The sequence below is a fragment of the Paroedura picta genome, chromosome 11 (assembly GCF_049243985.1).
Source record: "Paroedura picta isolate Pp20150507F chromosome 11, Ppicta_v3.0, whole genome shotgun sequence".
NCBI classification, from domain to species: domain Eukaryota; kingdom Metazoa; phylum Chordata; class Lepidosauria; order Squamata; family Gekkonidae; genus Paroedura; species Paroedura picta.
In genome coordinates, this window is record NC_135379.1 from 40,780,333 (window position 1) to 40,803,213 (window position 22,881).

At 46.0% G+C, this 22,881-nt stretch overlaps 1 protein-coding gene across 4 annotated transcripts in view; it reads left to right on the plus strand.

Moving 5' to 3' along the window:
* Positions 1 to 22,881, plus strand: part of TMEM108 (transmembrane protein 108) — a 193,619-nt gene that overhangs the window by 157,360 nt on the left and 13,378 nt on the right. Inside the window, exon 1 of one of the 4 annotated variants that reach the window (XM_077303675.1) lies at positions 16,274 to 16,420. The exons of 2 other annotated variants lie outside the window; for them this stretch is intronic. Coding sequence is in view for 1 of the 2 variants with exons in the window: in XM_077303674.1 (XP_077159789.1) it covers positions 16,447 to 16,459 (13 nt within the window). In the remaining variant the exon portion in view is untranslated. Of the gene's footprint in view, positions 1 to 16,273; positions 16,460 to 22,881 lie in introns of those variants that run through there. One more of the 4 variants, XM_077303674.1, reaches the window with a different exon arrangement.

The following is a 22,881-nucleotide window of genomic DNA, read 5'->3' on the forward strand; positions in this document are numbered from 1 at the left end:
AAACAACTCAGTGCTACCAATATATAACAGGGCAGGTGAGAAGCTTCTGAACTTGGCTGCCACAGGGGAAAGGGGCTGGGCTCATGCACGTGGCACCGTTTATCAGGGTGCCATGAGCCCACCCCCATGTCCCATATTCTCGCAGCATGACTTGCGCTGTGCCTGCCTTAAACAAAAAAAACCTCGAACATGCCAAATCCTTATGGAAAGAATTAGATCGGGCGGTTTCTGAGAAAAATGACTCACGTTTTTGGGCACTAGTCTCCAATAGTTTAAACACCTGGTCCCATCATCTGGAGGCTCAAATACCAGCTAAAGATTGGGCCCTGCATTTTAGCAAGGTCTTTGGAGCCCATTTGGCTTCACCCCCAACAGACATGTCACATTTACAACATATCCCTCCTGATCTAACAGATTTCCCAGTTTGGCCCACAGTTTCAGAGGCTGAAATCAAAGGCCTAATCTCCTCATTGACATCTGGTAAGTCCCCAGGGGAAGATCTGATCCCTACAGATCTTTATAAAGCCTTTCCATCATGGTGGTCTCCTATATTAGCAAAAACCTTCTCGCAAATTAACAATACAGGCCAAATCCCCCCTGGATGGAAACTTAGCATTGTTGTGCCCATTTACAAAAAAGGGGACAAATCAGCTCCAAATAACTACAGGCCTATTAGTTTGTTAGACATAGCAGCAAAACTGTACAGTAAGTACTTACTGATTAAGCTGGAGGAATGGGCAGATGAAAATCATATTTTATACCCACATCAAGCTGGATTCAGAAAGGGCTTTAGTACTATTGACCAATGTCAGATACTTCAGCAACTGGTCTATTCAGGGATAAATGGCCCTAAGAAAGTGTTGTACGTTGCATTCGTTGACTTGGCCGCAGCTTTTGATTCTATAGACAGGCAGCGCCTATGGCAAAAATTAGCAGACTTGAACATTGATAGGCGGCTCCTATTTCTGCTGCGGGAGTTGCACTTTGACACTTATGCTCAAATTAGAGTGGGAATTTCTGGCTCCCTAACCAACAAAATTTCAACATGCAAGGGCGTCAAGCAGGGATGTGTGTTGGCTCCCCTGCTGTTTAATTTATACATTAACAACATTGTAGAAAGACTCTCTGGCCCACAATTTGTTTCTCCCATACTAGGAGGTCAAAAAATATCTATTTTACTTTATGCAGATGACATGGCCCTAATTTCCCTCACAAAAATTGGGATGCAAAGACTACTACAACAACTTGGTGCTTATTGTAAAGAAGAAGGTCTTAAAATAAACTACGATAAGACAAAAGTAATGGTCTTTAGAAAAAGGGCCAAAAAGTTCTCTTGGAGCATATCTGGAAATTCTGTTAGCCAGTGCAACTCATTTAAATATCTGGGTATCACATTTAGTGAGAGGCTGAATTGGAAACTTCATCTGGACACCATTAGAGCCTCTGCAACACGCCTAGTGGGCACTATTCTGAAGTTTTATTATACAACAGGAGGCGTCCTCATCGATCCAGCCCTCAAATTATACAAGTGCAAGGTTATCCTCCATCTTTTGTATGGAGTAGAGGTCTGGGGATGGAAGGAAAACTTCATACCTAGGCTAGAATCTGTTCAAAATATATTCTTAAGGCGAATTCTAGCCCTACCTAGGGGAACTCCGGCTGTTTTGATGAGGGCAGAAACAGGTCTGCCTTCTCTTAGTGCCCGAGTACATTTGGCAATTTTAAAACAGTGGAAAAACCTCAGGTTAGCCAACATAAACAAATTTAGTCATCAGTCCTTTAATATAATGTTATCTAAGGATCCAGCACGGCATTGCCTTATTAATAGCCTTATTGCACGCTACTCCATCCCCGATGACCTCCTAAATCCTTCAGCTAATAACTCTCACCTTAAAGACTGGATCTTCAAAAGTGATGCCCAGTTAGACAGAATGCAAATTTTGGAAATTAAGACAGCAACATGGTTTAAGCGGTTTAAATATGACCATCGTAGATCCTCTTATCTAATGAAAATCAGTAACCATAATCTCAGAGTAGCTTTTACATCACTTCGATTCGAAACGATGCCTACAGAGGTACTGGCGGGTCGATTTAGCTGTACGCCAAAAAACCAGCGTTTCTGTATTTGTGGTGCACAAGCTCTGGAGGATTTACCCCACTATATCTTTGACTGCTTACTTTATGCCCAACCCAGAGCCAAATTCCTCAATGAGACCTTACGGGGTTCTAACCTTCACTCCGTTGCTGAAAAGATAATCTATCTTTTATCTGACCAGGTTGATGGTGTAACATATAAAACCGCCCTATTTGCCTTGGCTGCAAGGAAAATAAGGGCCAATGTTACAACCACTAAGGCAGCCTCTTAACACTCTTGCACTTTGTATGCTGTTTCAGTTTTTTGGTCTTAAATTTTATATTTTTATACAGTTCCTTTTATTCTATTTTACTGTTTGTAAATTTGTATTTTATATTTTGTAAAGGCCTATGGCTATATACAAATAAATGTATCTTATCTTATCAGCCTGCCTTCCCAAGTTGCCCCAGGGGCATGTCTTCCTTGAGTCTGCCACTCCTCAGCATCAATGGGTGGGCTTCGGTAAGTCTACGCCACTTTTATCCCGATGCAGAGAGCAGTGATTTGACTATACCACATTCATACAGTGAGATCACAAAAGGAGGTCTTAAATCTCCCCCTAAGTTATCCCCACAATAATTCTGAGGATGGTTGGGCGGGCCAAGAATACCCACTGAGTTTAGGGCAAATAGAAATGCAAACCCAGAAGCTTGGTTATCTCTCCAAGGGTTGAGACTCTGCTTTTAGAGTGTTTTTGTCTGTCATATCCATTTTAATTGGCCATTTAGAATATCCTCTCAAGAGATTATTTCTGACTCCAAGCCCTCAAAGTGAGGCAAACCAAAAAGCTTTAAAAAAATACACTATAGGGCAAGTTGTTTCCAAAGCAAAGGACCCCACTTTTGTTTTGACCTGGCATGCAGAAAGCCTGGTATGACTTCTTTCTTCAGAGTTTCCTGGCCTTGTGAGCTTTGGCTTGGCTAAGGGATCTGCGGACTGCTGCAAAATTCAACTTACATCATTCTTACAACAAACAAGTGTATTTTTGAAAATCAAGGCCAAGCGTTTTCCTGTCACATTTTCAGCTGCAGTCTGGACCGCGAGACTATGTCAGATAAGAGTTGAAGAGCTGGCAGAAGGGTTTTGTTCACTTGGCATGGGCTTCACAGGCTTCTTTGCCAGAGATGCAATCCTGGGCAAAGACGTGGCAGGGAAAGCTGACAAAGCTAATGCATTAAGAGCTTCTGAAAATGGAGAAAACAAGGCATTTTTTGAAAAATCCAGCCAGAGACAGGTGGATCCTGATAAATGTGTTCCTACAAAGAATGAAAAAAATGTTTTATACCATTAGAAATAATTACAAAACAATAAAACTAAAAGAGACCCACAGGATCATCAAAGGCTCTGGATATAATGCTTAGACCCAGAAGACCTGGGCCAATTCCGTGGATCAATGTGCAAATTAATCACGGAAAGAAAAAACGCAATTTAAAATAGTGGAATTCGTCGTTATGCATACCTGCCTTTGTAGTGGAATCCAGTTGCGTTTCAATCGTTTCCCACAGGTACCAGGCTTGGCAAAAATCGCTATCCAGGAAGCAATATTTGCCGAGCTTTGTCCCACCCCTCGCCGTCAATCAAATGAGCAGCCAATGGGCAGCTGTTATCATGCTCTCGAAAAGCCCCTTTCCCTTTAAGGCAGGTTAAAAAAAAACATGTTGCAACGAATCTGCGTTGATTCGTTGCAACAGAGAGACCCATCTAGCTGGCAGGTGGCACGTGAGCTGCTGTTTCATCATTGCCATGCTCCCCCCGAGTGAAAAAAAATCCCCCCCCCCCCCCCGTGCACGGGCGCGATTTTTGGCAGAAAATAAAGGGAACCAGCAAACGGGGCTGTGTGGTGCTTGGTGACTTAAAACAGCTCTGTGGAGGGACTGCAGCCAGGGAAGCCTCGCTGGGTGAATGAAGGCTCACCGCTTCGTTGCTCTCCGCTCGCTCCGAGAAAAAAAAATGGCGATCGCTTCGCCGGAAAATCAGAGGAGAGAGCCAGGGGGAGGGACTTTGCTGAAACCACAACAATGGTAATGTACAGAACTTTTTCGCCAGTGTTGCAGATTGGTTGCAAAAGTGTAGCACTTTCCAGAGGGTGAACCCACTTTTTGGGATTTCCCTGGAAGCGCTACAACGAAGCGCTTCTAGCTGAACTGTTTCAGGAGTGTGGCAGATTGTGTACGACGTTGTTCATAACTGCATTTTAGTAGCGATTACAATTTGCCACACTCCTGCTACAATGAATCTGCGCGGAATGGGCCCTGGATTTGCATGTGTGCACAGCCATAAAGCTCATCACAGTCTTGAACAAGTCTCTATCTTTCACCCTGACCCAGCCCACAGGATTGTTGTATGAAAATAAAATGGAATAACCACATATCAGGTTCAAGGTCTTGGTACTTACCTTTAAGGCCATCTGTGGCCTGGGTCCCACTTACCTGAGGGATCACTTGTCTACTTATGCCCCTCGCAGGGCTCTTCACTCTGTGGGTAGGAATCTGCTGGTTGTTCCTGGTCCCCAGAAGGTACACCTGGCCTCGACCAGAACCAGGGCCTTTTCAGTCCAGTCCCCAACCTGGTGGAATGAAGAGCTAAGGGCCCTGACGGAACTCTCAACATTCCACAGGGCCTGTAAGATGGAACTTTTCCACCAGGCACTTGGTTAAGGTGGCCAGATGTCTTGGTTTTGTATGGCTATTGTTTTATTGTTTTATGGGATTTTATGTAAACCACCACGAGCTGGTTGACTCCAGGAGTGGTGGTTAAAAATCTAAATCTAAATAAATATAAATATATGCCCAGAGCTTCTTATAAGAAGATTAAGAAACACTTGTGATAGTTGTAACTCTTTGCAACAAGGCATTTTGTAAGACAGGACTCTCTCTTGCTGGTGGAATACAATCTAATAGTTTATCCCCCAAAATCAGTGTTTTGTTGAGCTATGTGAGCATAAAAATCAGTGTGCCTTTCATTTTTGTGTTGATTTCTTTTTTTTAGAAATAGTGTCATTAAAAGAAAGTTGAAGTCAGTAAGCTCAACAACAGAACTTCTTCTGGTTTTCAAGTGGTAAGCTAGTAGCATCCGGTTGCAAAAGGGAAAGCAATTCAGCCTGGAATGAGAGCACCTCAGCCATGTCATAGTGCAGGGGGTTGGCATAGTGCAGGCATTTGGAATGGATGACCCATGAGGTCCCTTCCAGCTCTATTATTCTATGATTCTATGTCCCCAGTCTTATACAACTCTGGTACAGAACAACACAGTTCAAATCCGTCTTGTGTCTCCAGATTCATCTCCCTTTTCACCTTTGCAAAGTGGGGTCAGAGGAGGACATTTTGATGGGAAAAGTTGGCCAGCAGAAAGAGGAGTAGCTCGTCCTTCCCTTGGGTGTTGCTTTTCCCTTGTGACTCCTGCTGGCAAAAATACGCTGCCCATTTCATCAAGGAGCACGTGTTGACCCATGAATGGGGGCAGACTGGTGCGGGGGGCTTCCCTATCGCTAATCTGATGCTTGTGGAATTTTATTCCTATTTCCCCTTGACCATTGCTGGAAAACCATGTGTGACAATGCAATTGTGGGTGACAATGCACCATTGCTGGAAAACTGTGTGTGACATTTTCTATGCTGTTTTACAACTGGATTTCTATTCTGCTTGATGATGTGTGTTTTAATTGGCTGGCTTTTTAAACAGCTGTTAACTCTGAACTATTTCATGTTTTAATGATCTTGTCTGGTGAGTCACCTTGAGCAGGTCTTTGCAAAAATGGCATACAAATTCTTGAAATAAATAAATAGACATCGGGGCACTTCCATAAAGCAATGGTTAGGATGGCCCATGCAAGCCCACAGCTCAGTAATCCGTACCCGTATGCTGCAGAGGCAGAACACAGGCTGAGTGCTGCTGTTTCTCCCTTAACTTTCTGCTTGACGTTTTATTACCCTTCTGGATAAATATCTCATGGCCAAGGTCACCTTAAGGGAAAAAGTCGTAAGGCAGTTCTGTGTGCTTCCCCGGCAGCATAATTGACAGTGAGCAAATGTGTAGGGACAGCTCCCGGCAGGGGCGTTTTTGAATAAAGGTACAGTAAATAGCCTGCAGCCCCAGAGGCATATTAAGGAAAAGAGAGCAGTGCAATTTCTGCACAGAGAAGACTGTTCTGCAAAGTTAAATAATTTCTCTGCAGTTGGGACACAACAAGGAAATAGTTACAAAAGCCACATTGGAGTCCAAAACCTCCTCATCTCTAGCCTCCACCCCCCGCCTGAGAAAGGCAGTACCATAACTTTTTAATGTATATGATCTTTTGTTTTCAAACAGAAATACAGAAAAGTACAAAGAAATTATACAGAGCAATTTTGAAACCTGTATTCATTATACAGTACAATAAAATACACCATACGTTTTTTTTTAAAGGGTCCATATGGCACAATACAGAGAACGTTAAGCACAATTAGGGATGAATAAGTGTGTAAATTGATTAATCTCCTGAGTCTTGATGGCTTGTATGATCTTCAGAAACCAGGTAGGGGATCATATATGTCTCCACCATGTAAAAAAAAAAACCCTTCCTGGAACACGGAAATCTGCTCCATCACAGGAAAAGCTAAGCTAGAACTGTTGCTGACACACAGGATTCCACATCAGGAAATTTTGGGCACAGTCCCTCACCTGAATCTTCATTTAGTCCTTCATCTGTGTCCTACGCGAACACTGCTCCAATACAGTGCGCTATTCCCTTCTTCTGAAAAACTAGCTGGGCCCTGAATTCTTCTTCATCTTTGTGAATCAGTTCCTTAGTTGCCCACTTGGTTGTACTTACTTTATTTCTGACCCACCAAGGCAGCCTTTTGAAACTGCCATCAGTGGCGTTTTCCAAGTGCCTGGCTGATGTTTTCAGGTTTTCAATCGGAAATCAATACTGTGCAACAAGGCATGGGTGAAAACAAAGGACAGTGAGCAGAGTGGCAAAGTAAGGCTGCACCCTGACATTATGTTTGTAGAGCGCTCCATGATGGGAAGCAGCAGTAAGCTGTGTGCTAATTTGTTTCTTGTTCCTTACCCTTTGAATGAGTACTAATGGTAATTATCAAATGAGGTGTTGGATGGTATTAAAGTTGCTCATGGGCTGGTTCTGCTTGGGCAGAAAAAACCAAGAGGGCAGCCATATGGAAGCGGGGCAAATCTCTGTTTTTATATGATGTTGCTGCCAGGCCACTGCCCCCCTGGGCCTGGTGCGGATCAGACCCCAGAACGCAGAAGTCTCCGGGTTCCCTTAGCCCACTGCAGGGGCCAACAGGGCATGGCAGGCCCATGTGGACAGGGAAGAGCTCTCTGTCCTACAGTGGCCCAGAAGGGTCAAACAATGCCCCAGTTGGTTTGCCACACTGCAGAGCGGAGTGGACTGGGGCATTTATTTTCATTTTGCCGGAAGGTGGAATTGCATTCCAAGTAATCCCACCATCCTGCAAAATAAAGACACCCCCCCCCCCACACACACACACACACACACCGTGTGGCAGAACTCACCCACCACTGTTTTGTTTCCCAAGAGGACACTGTGTCTCATGGAGACACAGACTGCAATGCATCGCCAGCGGCCCAGTGCCACCGCCACTATGCAGAATTGCCCAGTGTTCATTGGGGGAACTTAAGGTTTCTGCTGTGAATCTGGTCCAGTTTCTTGATCAAACCAGAAGGCATACTTTGCATTTTGGGGTTAGCATAACAATGTGAGGCATTTCTCACTAATTCTCTTCCTAAACCTCTGTCTACATCAAGCCAAAGCTTACACTTGTTATGTTATAAGGTTTTTTTGTTGGTTTTTCTACAGGGTACAGTACCTTTGTCTTTGCGTGTAGTACCTTTATAATTGAAGGATATATATATCCTTCAGACACTCCCACATTATTAAGACATCCTGAAGCTACATATGTTGGATGAATCTTGGCCAGCTGCTACTGAGTTTTGGATATAGCTTGATTTCTGTCACCCTCCTAGTCGCCGTGCTCTTACGCATCCTAATTACATCTCCTTGTCAGTCACTTTATGTTCCATTACCTTCTGACTAATTTCAGCCACGGACTCTCTGACTCATCATCCCAGTCCCAGAAAGCCAATCAGTGCTACTCTGGGCTAGGCATCAGCTTTCTGGCTTGTTTCCTAGGGTTTCTTGATTATTGGTCATGGCATTAGACAGTTTGCAGTGCATTCCTAAGTGGAGTTACACCCATCCAAGTCTATAGAAGTCAAGAGACATAGAAAGTTGCACTACAGCTTAAGGACTGCACTGTTAGAAAGCTGGATTGGCTGAGAGAACGTTTCACAGCTAAAAGTACACATGTAGGGCTGGCATTTCTATGGTTAACATACACATAAGAACCTTTTCCTATTGAGTCCCTCTCTGTTAATTGGCATGGAGATAACCCTAGGGCTCCTTCAACAGTTAAAATTAATCTTTCCAATGCCACAAAACAGTTTCATTTACTTATATTGTAAGTTTATTATATTTTCCTTGGGAAGGGGGTGTTTTCAGAGTTTAATTTAATTAAACAAATGTTTAGTGAATATGCGTGTATTCTGTAAGCTTGACTGATTCTCGGCATAGAACATTTCTTTGTAATCTAAGGATGTTTCAGAGAGACTGTTTCCGCACTGGGAACTTCACTGCCCTGGCCCCCTTGCAGAAGCACAAATCCAGGGCAGATGAGGTGCACTGGGCCAAATGTTCCCCCTTGCAGGAACAGGAAGAGGCAGGGCAATCTGCCCCGGTTCAAGCTCTGGATTGCAGCCCAGCGTGAAACCTCTAGTGCAGTGGTCCCCAACCTTTTTATCACCGGGGACCGGTCAATGCTTGACAATTTTACTGAGGCCCGGGACGGTAGTCTTTTGCTGAGGGACATCGCCGCCACCTGAGCCCCTGCTCCACTTGCTTTCCTGCCGGCACCCCTGACTCCCCGTCACCCACTGGGGGGCACTGCCAGCAATAGCTGCACAGTGCCATGCCGAGGGGGAGCCCCAGCCATGGCAGCCTCTGGACAGCACCAAAAGTGAGCTGGCAGCAGAGTGGCAGGGCAGCCCCCGAGGCAGCAGCCGAGGAGGAGGATGAGAAGGAGCCATGGCCCAGTACCGACTGATCTACGGACCGGTCCCAGTCTAGGGACCGGGGGTTAGGGACTGCTGCTCTAGTGCGTAAATAGTCAAAGAGAGCAAGAGTGAGAGTCGTAAAAAAAATGAGGCATGATCTACCTACTGTTAAGTATTTTTAAATATATTTAATTACGGGCTTAAATCTAGTAAAATCCACTAGACTTAAAAGTATTTTAAGATTTTGGCTGGATCATATCCCTTAAGCCTATGCATACACACACACAAAAAAACCACTCTGGTGTCTAAAGGAAATGTACCATGATAGTGAAGAATGCTTAAATGGTGACAAAAAGATAACTTGTTTCTCTTTGGAAACATAAACTGCCAGTCAAACAGAATGTATCATCAAATAAATCACAATCTTTTGGGTTAGCTAGAGATCTACTGTGCAGTGAATTAAGAACTTCTAGATTATCAGGCATATGAAGAGACTTTCCCGGTATTTCCACATCTCACCTTAGCTACCAAATTGAACTAATCAGGTAATGGATCATAAAGGTTCTTTATTAAAATGCTAAGGGCTTAAGTCCTCATTTACAGAGCCAGAGCCCAGAATTCTCCGTGATGTAACTCAAGGTAAAAGCCAACAGAAAGAAATAATTCTAGTTCACTGTCTGATTTCTGAAGGAAGGCAAAGATTTATCCATACCTTGACAACTCCCCCCACCCCCTTTATCAAGGGGAAGGGGAATAAGTTATGTTCCCTCTAGTGAGCAAGCAGTAATAAGATTTGATCAACCTTGTATTAATAATACGTGAAATAACTCATGCTATCGGCGGCAACATTATCCGGCCCATTTTCAAATCCTGTTGTACCAGGTTCCTTTTCCAATTTCTCTCGGCTATGAATGTGACAGCAGTGAATTCCTCCCATTGGGCGGATACCTTTGAAAGGTATTACATTTCGGAAACCCGAAGAACGCCTGAAGAAACTCGCTCAGCATTTCTGCCCAATAAGTGCAGCTAAACTGGAATAGCCCAGTTGGTAAGAGAAGTAAATAGCAGCAAATTGGCATGCAGGTGAAGAAGGAATAAATAAGCTATGTGAGAAGGGAGTTAGAGTCCATTGCCCTCTCTAGCAAAAACCCAACAAGTTCAGTTTCTGGATCTAAGTGAGTACTGAGTGACTTTGCACCTGTAGTGAGAGGTGGTAGAATGGTCTGCAGGAAGAAGAAAGAAGGGCTGCTTTGTTGCAGATCTTTTGAAAGAGTTATGTTACTTGGGTTGGGATGGATGGGTGGATGGATGGATGGATGGATGGATGGATGGATGGATGGATGGATGAGAGGTGGGGTAGGAGGTGGGTCGTCTTCAGCTTTGAGGGCAAATTAAGCTATTACAGTTTTTCCTTTTTAGAGTGTTTGTGCTTTTATTGTTGCAATGGGTACCATAGGTTATTAATTTTTGTTGAGTTGCCTTAAGTACTTTCAATGAAAGGTGGGATACAAGTGCAAAGTCTTCTTCGCTTCTGTTCCTTACTTGTGCACGCCCCTCTCATATGTCACTTTCTCAAACACTTCTCATTCCCCATTCATACTTTATAGACATCAATATTGTGTCCAGTTTTTAGAGACTGGAAAGATCCTGCAACAATGGCCCATTTCATTTGCTCTTCCCTCCGCCTGACGTTGTGATGGCTGCAAATCGATACTCCGACCAACTTGCCCTTTGTGATAGAAGAGAAAACCCCTGACCCAACCAGGTCTTTTTTTACACACTGGATGCCAGAGAGCTGTTTATCCCGTCGCCCCAATTCCTCCCAAGTGCCTGATGACATAAACAGCAAGATTCTCAGTCACCAAATATCATGCAGCCAGGTAAATACCAATGGCAAGTCTAAAGTGCTGGTGAAAGAAAGAAAAAAGTGGCACATCTATTCTATCTCCCTGGGCAACAGCATCCTGCTTCTAGAAATGCTGCCAAGTAATGGGACGGGATGCAGAGCATAAAGCTAGAAAGGGCAGGTGTGATTTGATCAAGGATTTCAGGCTGATTCCCGCAAATAGGCTCATCGTTCGAGATCTCACTTAGTCTTCACCTCTCTAGCAAGCCCAGCTCTTTTCTGTAGACTGCTGCGACACATCTGACAGTCAAGATTTCTGGCTTAGCCCCATTTCTAATATTTTAAGAGCTTCATCGCCCTCATAAGCATTTCTGAAGCATCTTACCGTGCAATCCTAAGCAGCGTTACGCACTTCTGAAGATTTAAAAGAAAGTAATTCTACTTCGGGTGGCCCTGTTAGCGTATTTGAGGGACACACGTTGTCAGGTGGGCAACAGGATCTTCACGATGTCCATGGGAAGGCAGACAGGGCCTGCAGCTGGAGCCTTCATGCCTGCTCCCATCTTAAACCGTATCTTGTCTCTCCCCCCACCCTCAGTCCTTCTTCATTGTGCCTCTTAGCACCAGTGGTGACGTCACTTTGGGCGGCATGTTACTTCTGGGGGTGTGGCAGGGAGGTGGGCCAGCTGACATCAGTTCTGGACTTCTGTGAAGCCTGAAGAATTATTTCTGGGGCATCTCCATGTCCAAAAGGTTGGGAAAGGCTGGGTTAAAGGCACAAAGGAAGAAAACTACTTTTTTCTCACCGGCTTTGCGCTAGCTAACTTGGCGCAACTTGAAAATGTGGATGACAGTGTGGGGAGTGGAGATTGGAGTTTGCAAAACTAAACAGGGGTTGGAGTGTTAAATCTCCACCTCCCCTTATGACGTGGCCCTATTCCAAAGTAGTCCTTTCCATAAAATTTTGCCATTTACAGGCTGCAAAAGAGCCAGCTTGGTGTAGTGGTTAGGAGTGCAGACTTCTAATCTGGTGAGATGGGTTTGATTCTCTGCTCCCCCACATGCAGCCAGCTGAGTGACCTTGGGCTCGCCATGGCACTAATAAAGCTGTTCTGACTGAGCAGTGATATCAGGGCTCTCTCAGCCTCACCCACCTCACAGGGTGTCTGTTGTGGGGAGAGTAAAGGGAAGGCAACTGTAAGCCGCTTTGAGCCTCCTTCGGGAAGAGAAAAGTGGCATATAAGAACCAACTCTTCTTCTATTCCATCCTGAGCCTACACAATTCCAACTTAGATCTTTTTCTCTTGCTCCAAAATGACTTGTTTTCTCTCCCCCGTCTCCTTTTCTTGGCATCCTGTACCCAATGTGATGAAGAATTCTAGAGGACTCAGAAGTACACTCACAGTTTTGTGATATTTTTATTTGGTCATAAGATATTCGCTTGTTCACAAGCTTTTGGGGGCAGCCGTTTAATGGAGAAGATGCTTGCGGGAAGATGCAGCAACGCAGTAGCAAGCGGCAAGTCCAAGCTCTGCATGTTCATTAGACAATGTGGGCGGGGCCTCTGTCTGTACAGCTGCCTCTCATCTCTAACGGGAACCTGGTTCTCCCCCACCATGCTTTCCAGCATGCAGAGATATGAAAACGCACAGGCATATTTTAGTATTATATATTCACTACATTTTTATGCCTCCCCTCCCTGGAGGCTCAGGGTGGATGACAACATTATTATATAACAAAACAAATCATATTAATTAAAACATAAAAATATTAAACAAATTATAAGCAGCTGCATTGGTTGCCAGTTGTGGCCCAGGTCAGATTCAAGGCTATCTGCGGCTTGGGCCGTGCCTATCTGAGGGGCTGCTTGTCTGCTTATGCCCCCTGGATGGTTCTTTGCTCTGCGGGTGCGAATCTGCATGTGGTCCCTGGCCCCAGAGAAGCATGCCTCGCCTCAGCTCAGACCAGGGTTTTTTCAGTCCTGGCCCCAACCTGGTGGAATGAGGTCCCTGAAGAGCTGAGGGCCCTGACAGAGCTGTCTCATTTCCACAGGGCCTGCAAAACGGAGCTCTTCCTCCAGGTCTTTTGTTGAGGCCGGGACATCTGGGGCACCTCCTCCGACCGACGCTATACCATTCTGTGAACCTATACCTGTGATGGTTGACTGTAGATTGGGGAGGACTAGAGATTATGCTGCCGTTATATGGGTCTTTTACGGCAGGGGTAGTCAACCTTTGGTCCTCCAGATGTCCATGGACTACAATTCCCATGAGCCCCTGCTGGCAGGGGCTCATGGTAATTGTAGTCCATGGACATCTGGAGGACCACAGGTTGACTACCCCTGTTTTACAGTATTAGGGGACCTGTGGTTAATTTTATTGGGGTTTTAATCTGTTTCTGTGTAACCCGCCACGAGTCCATGGAGAGTGGTGGGATATAAATCAAAGTAATAAATAAACAAACATTTGTTTAAAAAATCTCACGAGCAGCCATCTTCTGTCCAAGGGGGGGGGCGTGCTGTGTTGGTATAGCTATTTGGTGTCTAATGTTGTTTCTGTACAGTCACTGCATAGTAAAGCCAGGTTTTTTTTTTGTTGATCTATGGGCCTGAACCATTGGCCCGGTGGAACAGCTCTGTCTAACAGGCCCCGTGGAACTGTTTTATGTTCCGTGGGGCCCTAGTTTCTTTCAGAAGAGTGTTCTGCCTGGCTGGCACCACCACAGAGAATGTCCTGGGCAAGGCTGAGGCCAGCTTCACTTCTCTGGGGCTGGGAATCCTGAAATCTTGTGGGTTTGAATGTAAATTTCTTTGAGAGGCCATAAGGGAGACGGTCCCACACACTCACTTGTACACATGCAAAATGTGCAGTGAACGCATGCTAAATCAGGACCCAGCTCACTTTCACAACCCCCCTACCCCCCGGCACATGATCCCGGCATCTGAAAAGGGCTGATGTTATATCTGTAAGGGTTATCTCAAGCTGTCCATCAAAACCAGGAAATTCCTGTAGACGGAGGTCCTGGAGACACTGTTTCCCTTTGTTCATTTCTGTGCCTTTTCCCCCTTAGCCCTGCCACATTTGAGATGACTTAATTTTCTAAGAAGGTGGGTGGAAACGGCAGCTCAGCTGTCATTAGTCTAATGAGAACCGATGGAGGCTCTCACTTCACAGGGATAATTGGTCAGAACTTTGTGACATTTTGCAGCTTCTCTCCCCTGCTACAGTTGACACCCATTGTTTTTTTGTTAGCTTTTCCAGCCCCCCCCCCCCCCAATTCGAAGTGGAAGCAAGAGGAGAAAGAAGAAAACATTCCTTGCTCTAAATTTAACAAAACAATAGAGAAAGTGCAATACTTGACTGTCACTGCAAGGAACTGCTTTCAAAGAAGTAGATTTGGGTCCCAAACCAGTTATGGGTACTTGAAATCAGTGCTTGTATTATGGCCCCTGTAAGCTAAAACGTCTAAACCAGCGGTGGCCAAACTATGGCTCTCCAGATGTCCATGGACTACAATTACCATAAGCCCCTGCCAGTACGTGGACATCTGGAGAGCCACAGTTTGGCCTGCCCTGGTCTAAACGGAAGCTATTGTCCATTGTTCACATTCTGAGAAGACAAGAGTCACTGAAAAAGTCAATCCTTTTAGGAAAAGTTGAAGGCAGCAGGAAAAGATGACGATCCAACCTGAGATAGATTGACTCCTTTGAGGGAGCCGTGGAAGAGCTGAGCAAAGCTGAGAACAACAGGCATTTGGGAGGTTGCCAATTCATAGCGTTGCCATAAGCCGGAAGTGACTTGACTGCACTTAACATGCACGCCCTCCCCCCCCCTTTATTGGTGATGTTATGGCACTGAACTCTTGAGTATCCTCCTTCCCTTGGGCTTCAAAGGTTCTGTCTGCATCTCCTTCCAATACAGTGAGAGAGCCAGAGTGGGGTTGTGGTTAGAGCATCAGGCTCAGAGCTAAAAGGCCCAGCTTCGAATTGCCACTGTTGCCACAGAAACTTGCTGAATAGCTTTGGAGCAGTGACCTACCCTCAGCCTGACCGACCTCGCAGGGTTGATTTGAGGGTACCATGGGAGAAAGGAAAACCATGTAAGTCCCTTGAGGTCTCTGTTGGAGAAAAAGTCAGGGCATAAACAAAGTAAACAAATAATGTGACAAGGCATTGTGCATACAGGGCAATGCACCTAGGGTCGGAGCAGGGCCCTACTGGGGTGGTTCCACCGTCACATGACTCACATGACTATCACATGCATGTTCCATTCCTGTTACTGGGGAAACAGTGGCCCCAGCCATGAGGATGGAGCACAGAGGTATGGCGTCCACACTTTGAAATACCTGTAGCTGAGGGTGGGGCAGGGTAGCTATATTCCCCCCAACCCACTCTAAATCCCTTGGGAACTACGAGATGCTTATAGTGAATAACTATAATAACTGCGTCAGTTTCCATCTGTGCATGCTACCTGAACACGCCCAAGGGCTCCTTCGGTCCCAGGACTTTGGTCTGCCTGCTTCTTGCCATAAAGAAAAGAAAGTGAGCACTTAGCCTATTAAAGACACTACAAGTTTCGAGCACACCACAGGAATAAACGGGGGGGGGGGAACCATCAGTGAGAATCACTGTCTCTATGGCAATGGTTTGATTCTGTGCAATCCTCAAAACATTGTGTTGCTTGGGGAGGGGTGTGTGTGCTGGGTCCCTCTAAAAAGCCTTTGGAAAAAATGGAAACCGGGGAGAGAGTGAGCGTGAGATGCACCCTGGCTATTTGGCCTTTTAAACAATACTACAATATTCAAATGAGTAGCCGTGTTGGTCTGAAGTAGCACAATGAAATCAGAGCCCAGTAGCACCTTGAAGACCAACACAGATTTATTCAAGGCGTGAGCTTTCGAGTGCAAGCACTGTGCTTGCACTCGAAAGCTCACGCCTTGAATAAATCTGGGTTGGTCTTCAAGGTGCTACTGGCCCCTGATTTTATTCCAATATTCAAGTAAGTGCCGGCCTGTAGGACACAGCTGCGGATAGCCAAAGGACACGTCGGATTAGGAGAAGGAGCGAAGCTGCCCCTCGCTAGCCTCTGGATCGGACTCCCGGCTGGATCCCGGGGGGGGGGGCAGCAGCTCCGAGGGGGCGCCGCCAAGAGGCTCCCTCGCCCGTCCCCGACCCGTCGCGCAAAAGAGGAGGCGCCGTCTGGGGCCGCGCACGCCTGCGTACTGGGCTCCCGTCGCCTTTGCGCCGGAGCGAGCGGTGTGAACGCTCTTCGCCGGGCAGCCGCGCCGCGAGTCGCCGCCGGGCTCACCGCTCGCCCCCTTCCCCCCGACCATGAGGCCTCGCCCGCGGGCGCTCCGGGTGGGGAGCAGGTGAGGATGTCCGCTGGCGCGCCCAAATGAGAGTTCCAGGTGAGTGGCGGACGGGGGGGCGGGCAGCCCACGGGCGCCCCACTTTTCCTCCCCTCCCCTCCCCGGGGCCATCATGGGTTGCCCCCCTTGGGGGGATCTGATAGGGCTAGTAGCCCCCCCCCCCGATCATTGTCAGAAGGGCCAGTTACCTGGAGAGGGGCACCATCCCCCTAGGTAGAGCCTAGCTTCTTTTGGGGAATGGGCGCGCTCCCCTCCCCTCTTCTCTGCCCTCTCTCCGGGGGGGGGGGTTCGCTGAGCCTCCTGGCCAGAGGAGAGGAGCGGGGGGGGGGGCTGATTTGGAGCCCTTGGGTGGGAGCAGATGTCTTAGCAACAGCGCTGGGGGGCTCCTGCCTCAGGGCTGCGGTTTCATGCTAAGGGAATGACCCTCTGGTTTTTGCTGGGGTGGGCATGGAGCATAGCTTCGGAGGGCAGGCTTCCTGCTTGCTGGCGAGGGAGCAGCTTTCTTTTGTCTTCGCCCCCCCCTCCCCCGAATACCACCCCAGAATCCTCTTTCCTGTGAGTGAGGCTGGCTTGAGCAGATGTTTCTCCTGATCCTGTGGTTTGCACTGAAGGGTTTTGTGCATGGGGTTTCGGGGTCTGCATCATGATGAAGCTTGGGTTCCTCCTAGCCTGATCCCCACGAAGAGTGCCTGGGTATGCTCAACCCCCAGTCCCACGCACATTTAGCAATGTTATGTGTATTGTAATGAAATGGGTGAGCCCTGGTTGAAGAGATGGCAAAGCCACCTGTTTTCCAGCGCGCAATCCAATGCAGAGTTGCACCATTCTACAGCAGTTAACTTCAGTGGATCTGGGAAGGGGTGAACACTGTTTAGGATTGCCTGGTGTTGGTGTCTTTGCTGGCAAAGAAGGATTTGCTTCCATCCTCCATGAAAACGTTGATGGCTCTTTCTTACCCCGAAATCCAGCTTTGTGCTTTACACAGGGTGCTCCTGTGGTGTGGAGAAGGGGAGGGAAGCAGCCACAAGGGTGAGACTTTTGATATTTCAAAGCCCAGCGGGATGCCTCCTCGTTCTTACTTTAGAGGAGGCAGAATGGCATTTCTTCACTGCCTCACTTTCTTATTTTCCTTTGAGGGAGAGACCCCACCCCCAAATTGCCACATCACTTTTCCTCTGGTGAGGTAATAGGGATTTTTTTAAATGTGTGGTCTCATTCAAACAAAGGATTCCATGTGAATGGAAAGGGGGAATTGCTATGTGGTGGGGACGTGAGAGCCTCAAAAAAGAAGCATGTCCTCCCCCAAGGACTAAAGCCGATCCCGTTCTGATCTGTAAACCCTGTCAAGTGAAAAGGGGTGGCTGGGATAAAACCTGGAGGCTTTCAGAACAGATCTTTTCCTCCGCAGATGGTTTAAGCACACTCCATTTCTCCTCTCCCTGTGTGCCATTAACATTTGTTTTTGGTCATTTAATGGGGCTCCTGTCAGTTAAGTTTCCCCACCACCACTGCCCGGCACAACTACTCAGAAACAATGGTTGCTCTGGGCACAGAAGCCTGCTTCTGACTTCCCACAGCAGTAATGTCTTTCAAGCCCCGCTGAGCAACGAGCCTGTTTGTTCTGCCAGTGTCTCGGGGGGGGGGGGATGCACTTGATGGGGGGGGGTTAGAAGGGACCCTGGGCTGGGTGCTTCGGCAGCCAAAGCACCCAACCCTTCAGAATGCCAGATTGAACCCTTTGTGCCTAATTATTCACTACAACAAATGGAAATATAAGCTGCAAAACTTTTCCCTGGGTGTTGCTTGACTAGGGCTTCAGTCTAAAGCCCCCCAGAATTGGTAGAAAAGAATCCTTTCTTCCCGTGAGATTTAGATCAGGCCCTTTAAGAGTTGGCCTAAAGTTCTCTGTTGGGCAAACCAGCTATTGAACCGAGGGGTTGGGGGTGATTTCATTCATAGCCTGTTATGTAACACATCCTAAAAACAAACACGAGAGAGACCTTTATTGTATAGGAATTCCATCCTGTCCAGATTGTTTTGTAAATTTCTTTTGTAAGTTTCCCAGCATACGTACCGCAGGTGCCTGTGGATCAGTACAGCCCTTGAACGTTAATGTGCATTGCAGCGGCACATTAGATATCATGTCCTACTCTAGGAAAGGCTTTTCATTAATAATACATACAGCCAAGATTGCCTCTGAACTGGAACTGAGGGACCAAGCTGGACATGAGGAGAGAAACCATGTTTGTGGTTTATGTATCTTCCCCATTCATTCGTGAGGAAACCAAACACTCTTCCCACATTTCCCCCCTGCCCGAGATTCTACTGCCCAATACTCTTTAGCCCTTAAAATCAGAGTCCAGTATCACCTTTAAGACCAAAAAGATTTATTCAAGGCGTGAGCTTTTGAGTGCAAGCACTCTTCATGCCTTGAATAAATCTTTGTTGGTCTTAAAGGTGCTACTGGACTCTAATTTTATTGTGCTACTTCAGACCAACACGGCTACTTTGTTCAGCTCCCAATACACATGAGGACAGTGATGGAAACATCTGAGGTAGTGGACACAGGGGAGTGAGTTGTGAGGGATATAGATGGCAGTGTGCCATTTCTTGTTGAAATGAGGGGCACATGTCCTTGGCTAACAAGGTCAGCCATCATATCCAAAAAAACAATAGCCATGCAAGTTTTGTCCTCCCTTGTTCCCACTGTACTGGCACTCCCTAGAAGTACTGGCCAAGATTCCCGTCTCTCATTGTTACATCAGCAGCCTGCCTTCTAGGCTAGGATCTCCTACATCTCCAGGGCATTTCAAAAGTTTTTTGAAGTTTGACTGTAGATAGGATAAGATCATAAGAAGGAAATACACTTGACTAACAGGGTAATGGGTTATTCCAGATTTGACATTTCCCTGTATTGTTTTGTGTACTGGGCCAAAATCTCATTGTCCCTGAAAAACATAGAGGAGCAGTGAATGTCCTCTGTAGCATTAAGTCTAAAGCGTCTGTGAGATAAGGTTGGACAGCTGCCATGGCTAGCCCTCATAGTTGCAGAGGAGCTGCTGCACTGTATTAAACCAGTGATCAGAAGAGAGATGTGTCCTAAAAGGACCTTGCAGTGGAAAGCCAAATGGCTGAGCAGAAAGCTGCTGCAAGCATTCAGCACTCTCTGTTGCACACAGATACCACCATGTGGGGTGGCCCGCTGAGGCCAAGCAATGAAATGTCGCACAAGAGTTTGGAATTCCCTTGCAGGAATGTTTTACACTTTTAAAGAGACAGATGGAGACAGCTGCAAATGGTGGGGTGGGAGCCTTTGATCACTGACAGACAGTTTTATTTCTCCTATGTTTTTGTAAACTACAACTGAATTCCAAGGGACTGATTGGCTGTTTTGGCTAAGAATGATCATATGGCTATATTTGGATGTGTGACACAGTTTACTAATGTAACAGAATTAATTTTTGCTATATATTCCCACTGTCTTGTAGGCAGTTCTTAGTCTGAGGAAGAGTGTTTGAACTCGAAAGCTCACACCTTGAATAAATCTTTGTTGGTCTTAAAGGTGCTACTGGACTCTGATTTCAAGAGTTTGGAAGTCCTTTCCTCTCCTTCTGGTCTCAGTGATTGCTGTAACTAGAAATGCAATGTTTGGTATGCCTGGACTCAGAGCTAGGAAGACTTCCACTTGAAGGAGGCCCAGCAGATGTGTTTGGCTTTCATGCGTTGATTGTAACTGATTGCCACACTGGGAATGAATTTTCCCTCTAGCTTTGCCATATGGTCAGTCCCCCTTTTGCTTTCCACTGTCATGCATGACACATCTCATTTACTGGAGCCATCTGGATAGGGTTTAAGTAAAGGTATGCCTTGCCCTGTGTTTACCTCTAGCCTTTCTTCTCCGTCTGTTGGAGGCTAGAAGGTAGAGTAGAGGCATTTGTATTCCCAGGACTCCTCTTTTTTCATATCGTGGTCGGGTACATTTTTCTGCACAAAGAGTCCCCCCCCCCCCCCATATAAAGTGATCAAGTTCTGTAATAACACTGGCGCCACCTAGCAGTAAGTGATTCACACTTCCCGAACACATACACTTAGGCTTAGCTAAGCTGTTAATTACAAAATCTGAAAAAGAGTCATATTCTATTGGGGCATTCAGGTGCTAGATGTTGGTTTCTTACAAAATGCACATCTTGTTTATTTTACCTTATAAGTGAAACTTCAGCAGACCTTTAGCAACCTGGGATTAAACCCTGGTGGGGCCACCAGACGCCAGAGGAAATGGCTTTTGGATTTATTCCAGTCTCCAGGGCATCAGCTGGCCATGCCTGGTTAGCATAAGACAACCTGATGTTTTTGGGTTATACAAGGCTGGTTATGCACAAGTCTTCTCTCTTTACCCTGCTTCCATCATGACCATCCAAATTCAGGTTTTTAAGAAATTGAGTTCTTAAAGGGCATTGACGTACTAGTTAGCTTGCCAGTAGGCTCAGAACAAGCTTCTGTGCAGCTAGGAGGACTATAAATCTGTTGAATTTTTAATAGTAATTTCTAATCTCTGTATGCCATTTTCTGTGCTGGATATCAGAATCTTTGTTTACATGTTAACATACAGACACATACAGCCGATGTGCAGTCTTGCCTCAGTGCAGGACAGAAGGCGGTGTGTGTTGCTTTCACCCCTTTCCCAAGCCAACAATTTTGTGCATTTTTTAAATTCCCAGTTCTTAATATTTGTGTACTTTTCAGGAAGTTATTCAGATTATAACAGGATGACAGAAGGGAAAGTTTGCCTCCTGATTTGTATCTGACTGAGCAGTAATTTCAGGGCTCTCTGCCTCGCCCACCTCACAGGGTGTATGTTGTGGGGAGAGGAAAGGGAAGGCGATTGTAAGCCACTTGAAGACTCCTTTGGGTAGAGAAAAGTGGCATATAAGACCCAAATCTTCTTCTTCTAGAGGTAGGCATGAATTTTGAGAACCAGAATTGTGCTCAGTGGCTGTCTCTTCCTGCACTCTATATCAACAAGGTGATATTTTGTAGAGTATGAAGAAAGATGACCTTTTTCATGCAATGACAATTGCTCTGTTTATAGGCTGAGGTCAGAGACCACAAAACAGCTATAAAATGACCAAGTGGAAGGAAGAAAGTCAGAGTGACTCATGATCTCATTCTGGTCTGATCCAGCAAAGAATGTGACCAGCATTTCATGTCCAGCCAGGCCATCCAAATGCTTCTGAGAAGCTCCCAAAGAGGTTTCATGCCAGACTGCAGGCTGGAGTTTTAGTCATGGCAGGTTGCCCCACCTCTTCCTGCACCCACACGGGGGAACATTTGGCCCAGTGTGCCTCATCCACCCCCGATTTGTGCTCCTGCATGAGAGCTAGGGCACTGAAGTTCTCAGTGCATAAACGGTCTAACTGGGCATGATGACAATCAGCCCTATTGCTTTAATGAGTCATTCCCACAAATGTGTTGAATCCTTTTTAGACCCAGCTTAGTCTGTGGCCAGGGTGAAGATAAGCCAAGTTGGCCCTGGTTTGTACTTGGGTGGGAAACTACCAAGGAGGTTGCAGGTTGATGTGCAGAGGTAGCCAATGACAAACCACCTCTGTTTATCTCCTGCCTTGACAACTCTGTGGAGTCACCATTAGTTGGCTGCAATTTGACAACACTTCCTACCACTGACCTTATAACCGCCGTGACCACATCTTATGGTACATCCTTTTTACAATGCAATTCTCTCTCTTCTAATATTAAAACAAACAAGAGGTGATATCCTCGTTTTAATATTATAAGAGAGAGAATTGTGGAGGACAGGGAAGATATAGGGATTTTTCTCTCCCCTGTCATCACTCTGTAGAAAAGAGCAAGAATCAAGTATCAACCTAAAGACTAACAAAATTTGTGGCTGAGTATGAGATTTCGTGCATCACTGTTCACTTCTGCAAATACCCATTCTATATGACTAAACGTGGTGTCCTTCATAGAGGTGGGTAAATATAGGTCAGCCTTTCCCAACCAAGGTTTCATAAAACCCTGGGGTTTCTTGGTGGCTCTGGAAAGGTTTCCCGAATGGGTGAGAGTTAATTCATTTTATATATATTTTTCAGATTCGTTGAACATTTATTGGGTGATATGTCTATAGATGGTCATGTCAACCCCCCTCATCAAAATAGTCAATGATGGGCTTGGAGAAGGTGGGAAGGGGAGGGGCCCCAGGTGGGCGTGTCCACAGCTATGCTTCCCAACCATATTAAACACAATCATGCCACTTCTGGGATTTCTCGAAGCCTGAAGAATCAGGGGTTTCTCAACAGTAAAAAAGTTGAGTATGAGTCCAATTCTAAAGAGTTCACTTTTGAAGAAGGGAGCAGTGACTCAGGAAAACTCATACCCAGCCAAAAATTTAGTTATCTACTGGACTCTTGCTCTTTTATACTAACATGGCTATTCATCTTGTTCTG